This window comes from Nicotiana tomentosiformis, chromosome 10 (assembly GCF_000390325.3).
Source record: "Nicotiana tomentosiformis chromosome 10, ASM39032v3, whole genome shotgun sequence".
In the NCBI taxonomy this organism is placed as follows: domain Eukaryota; kingdom Viridiplantae; phylum Streptophyta; class Magnoliopsida; order Solanales; family Solanaceae; genus Nicotiana; species Nicotiana tomentosiformis.
Genome location: NC_090821.1, coordinates 34685183 through 34688658, shown reverse-complemented (window position 1 = coordinate 34688658; position 3476 = coordinate 34685183). Strand labels below are relative to the sequence as shown.

At 30.8% G+C, this 3476-nt stretch overlaps 1 protein-coding gene across 1 annotated transcript; it reads left to right on the top strand.

Moving 5' to 3' along the window:
• The first annotated feature begins 313 nt into the window (after nucleotides 1–313).
• Nucleotides 314–1957, top strand: LOC138899988 (uncharacterized). The gene has a single exon (XM_070186689.1). It carries the CDS (start codon nucleotides 314–316, stop codon nucleotides 1454–1456), a length of 1143 nt encoding a protein of 380 aa, XP_070042790.1. The 3' UTR covers nucleotides 1457–1957.
• Nucleotides 1958–3476: the final 1519 nt, after the last annotated feature.

Here is a 3476-nt window from a genome sequence, read left to right as displayed (position 1 = left end):
AATAGAAAAGAATTATTAGCTTTATATAAGTGTTTATTATCGTTTGAACCATATATAGTATATAACAAATTTATTGTTAGAACAGATAACACACAAGTTAAATGGTGGATAACCAAAAAGGTACAAGACTCAGTTACAACGAAAGAAATACGAAGACTCGTATTAAATATACTAAATTTCACATTTACAATAGAAATAATTCCTACTGACAAGAATGTGATTGCAGATTACTTATCAAGACAAAAGTACACAAACAAATGAAGAAGAAACTACACAAGACCTATTTTCAATACTTACTACACTATCACTACAAATGACGGAAGTAGAAAAGAGGTTGCAGATTATAGAAGCAAAAAACCTAAGCCAGCAGCATGGCTCAAAACATGCGGAACTAAGCCAGCAGCATGGCTCAAAACATGCGGACCTAGGAGGTGACGTTGGGAAACACCTAAAAACCCAAAACCTACAAACTAACACTATTTTACATACAGCTGCAGGTACATCAACATCAGCAATAAGAAAAGGAAAACATACAAATACAAATATGAACGCCATGTTCAACAAGCCATATACCCCAAAATCCCAAAATCCTTTGACACCATCACCACAAACAACTAGCTATAGAGAAAGCTTAAACCAGGAAAAACAAACCTACGATTATATTACCAACAGCTATATACAAAATATCCACAAGATTCAAACCTTTTTAAACCTAAATCCGAGATCAAAAACAATCCAAAACCCAAAAACAGACTATATAACACAACCATTACAAGGATACAACCGACTGATTGCCCAACCAGGGACGAATGCAAATTTAGTTAAAACATGTTACAATTACGGACTATTAAGTACAGTGTACACACAAACCGGACAAGAAATAGCTACAATACCAGAGCTATATAGTGCCTTTACTACCTACAAGAGAATCACCAAAGGAGACCTATTTTATATAAAATTTTATGTAGCACCAGCAGAGATACTCTATAACGAGATAAAACCAATAATCCAAGTTATTAAATTAGGACTAACTAGAGAAATGATTATCCCAGAAAATGTACAAATACAACCAGAAATACCCAAACCTGATATACCAGCATTCTACTCAAACAAAAGAATTATAGGACTATCAACCATTCTAAGTGAACTAGTCAACAATTATGTAGAAGAAAAACCTATTTGGGGATACCAATCCCGAGAACACACGATGATCTACACCCATTCAAAAAACCTAAGGGAAAACGACATGGAAGAGATACGGAGATGGATTAAAACATTAATCCAACCAGAAGAAGCACCCATTACAAGAGCTATTAGAGGAGAATTTATTTCTCAAAACTTAATGACAAGATACTGCAAACAAATTAGTCCAATCTACTCAGAGCACATATGTTCGAAATGTCAAGGAGAGAAAAACATAGTTCCAGAAATCAAATTTGAAGAAGAAGAAAACTAAAAAGATACGCAACAAAATATCAAGAAAGAGACAAAGGAATCTTACAACAAAAGCTACAAGACAAAAACAAAAGGACAGCTAGCAGGATCGGCAGGACCCAAGAAGAAGCAGAAAATGACATAAAGAAAAAAGCTATGTAATTATTAAAGCAACTTTTGACTTTATGTAAATTATTTTCCGTCTTTTAGTTTTTAAGTTGTTGTTGTGAGTCCCACTTTATCACTACCACTGTCAGTGGAAAAACTGTTGGGAACGCGTCTTTTACTTTAATTTTAGACCGTCCAAGTGTAAAGTTAGGAGGACGATGTTTGGATTAGTTTCCGTTATAAATAGACAGCCCTTAAGGCTTAGAGGGACACACCTTACCTTACCCCTTTCACATCCTTCTGAAAAAACTCTCTTGTAACCTCTCTTGTAAAAATCTATTCAGTGAAATAAATTAACATCTTTAATCTATGGAGCAATCCAAACCTATGAAAGAAGAAATCCCCGATATACAGTATCAAGTAAGTTTTTTTTAAAATATGTATAGCTAAATACATATATTCCTGAAATCTCTAGATTATCATAATTGTTATCATGTTATAACTGTTATTTAGAATAATTTTAGTAAGTTTGCCATGAATAATTATGCTGAGAGTAGTTTAAGCCCAGACTATGCCATCCTAAGGGTGAAACCAGTAAGGCAGAAGGCCGTGGTAGGGAAGTAACCAGAGTTGAGGCGCTGTTAGGGTAAAACGATTGAAGCAAAAAATCATGGTAGTGACTAAAAGAATTGTTCTTAATAACTTGTTATAGGATGACGATAAACATGATAAACGAAGAGATTAAAGGAATATTTTTAGCCAAAACATCAAACAAAAATGGATCATCCTTACATCTTAGATAACACTGATGAATATAAAATAACCATTTTACACATACTTAGATCACTAAATAATGATATCAAAAATATAATATTTGACAAATTACTTATGAACGAAATACTAGAACTAATGACCCAACAATGGTATGATTTAGCAGAATTATCTGACTTAGAAGAAGAGAATACAATAAGCCTATCTGAATTTGATATACTTACAGAGGATATATATTCAGACTAGATGAACCTAACAGAAACCCAAAAAATAATAGAATTACAAGAACATAGATTACATCAAAATATGCAATTATATCAAGAATCTAAAGATCTAATCTTTTTAGAACATATAAGAGATAATATAAAACAATTAAAAGAACTACATAATAAGGATAAACTAGAAAAACTAAATATAAACAAATTAATAACATTCTTCCAACTCCAAAAAATTAATATAAACGAATATATAGAAACAGGAGAAATAGAATATGTAGAATATATAACAAATTGTAAAATAGAAATATCAAAATTAGAATCTATAATAAGAGAATATTATGATTAAGCATGATAAATCAAGAATATTTACCATACTGGATAGAAATTACGGAAAAAATAGAAGCTTTAGAACAACAACTAAAATTAACAATCAATACTTACTTAATAACAAAGGATATAGACCTTCTGATAAATATACAACAAGACATAACGGAAATATTAAAAATAAAACCGTTACAAACAGAATATTACAATAAAATATTTACAATATAAAAATAGTCATAAATACAACAAATCCACTAAAGACTAAACAAAAATATAATCTGAACCACTTTTAAAGAATGATAGAAAAATACAGAATAACTACTTACATGACAAAAAGAATGCTAGAAAAATATAAAATACTAGTCCTATATTTTATCAAAGAATTAAAACCTACTGACATAAAAATAGATATTTGGGAAAAAATACTTAAATACGAAAAAGAAGTAGAAGACCCACAAAATACATACGATTTGGTAGAAGAATATTCAGACTTATGAAGATTTATGAACAAAAGCTAATCGGAGCTAAATCCGACCCACAAACCCCCCAAAATGGTTTCAGGTGGAATTCTTAGGAATTCAAATAGATAAAAATGGAATTAAAATGCAAACACATATAGTA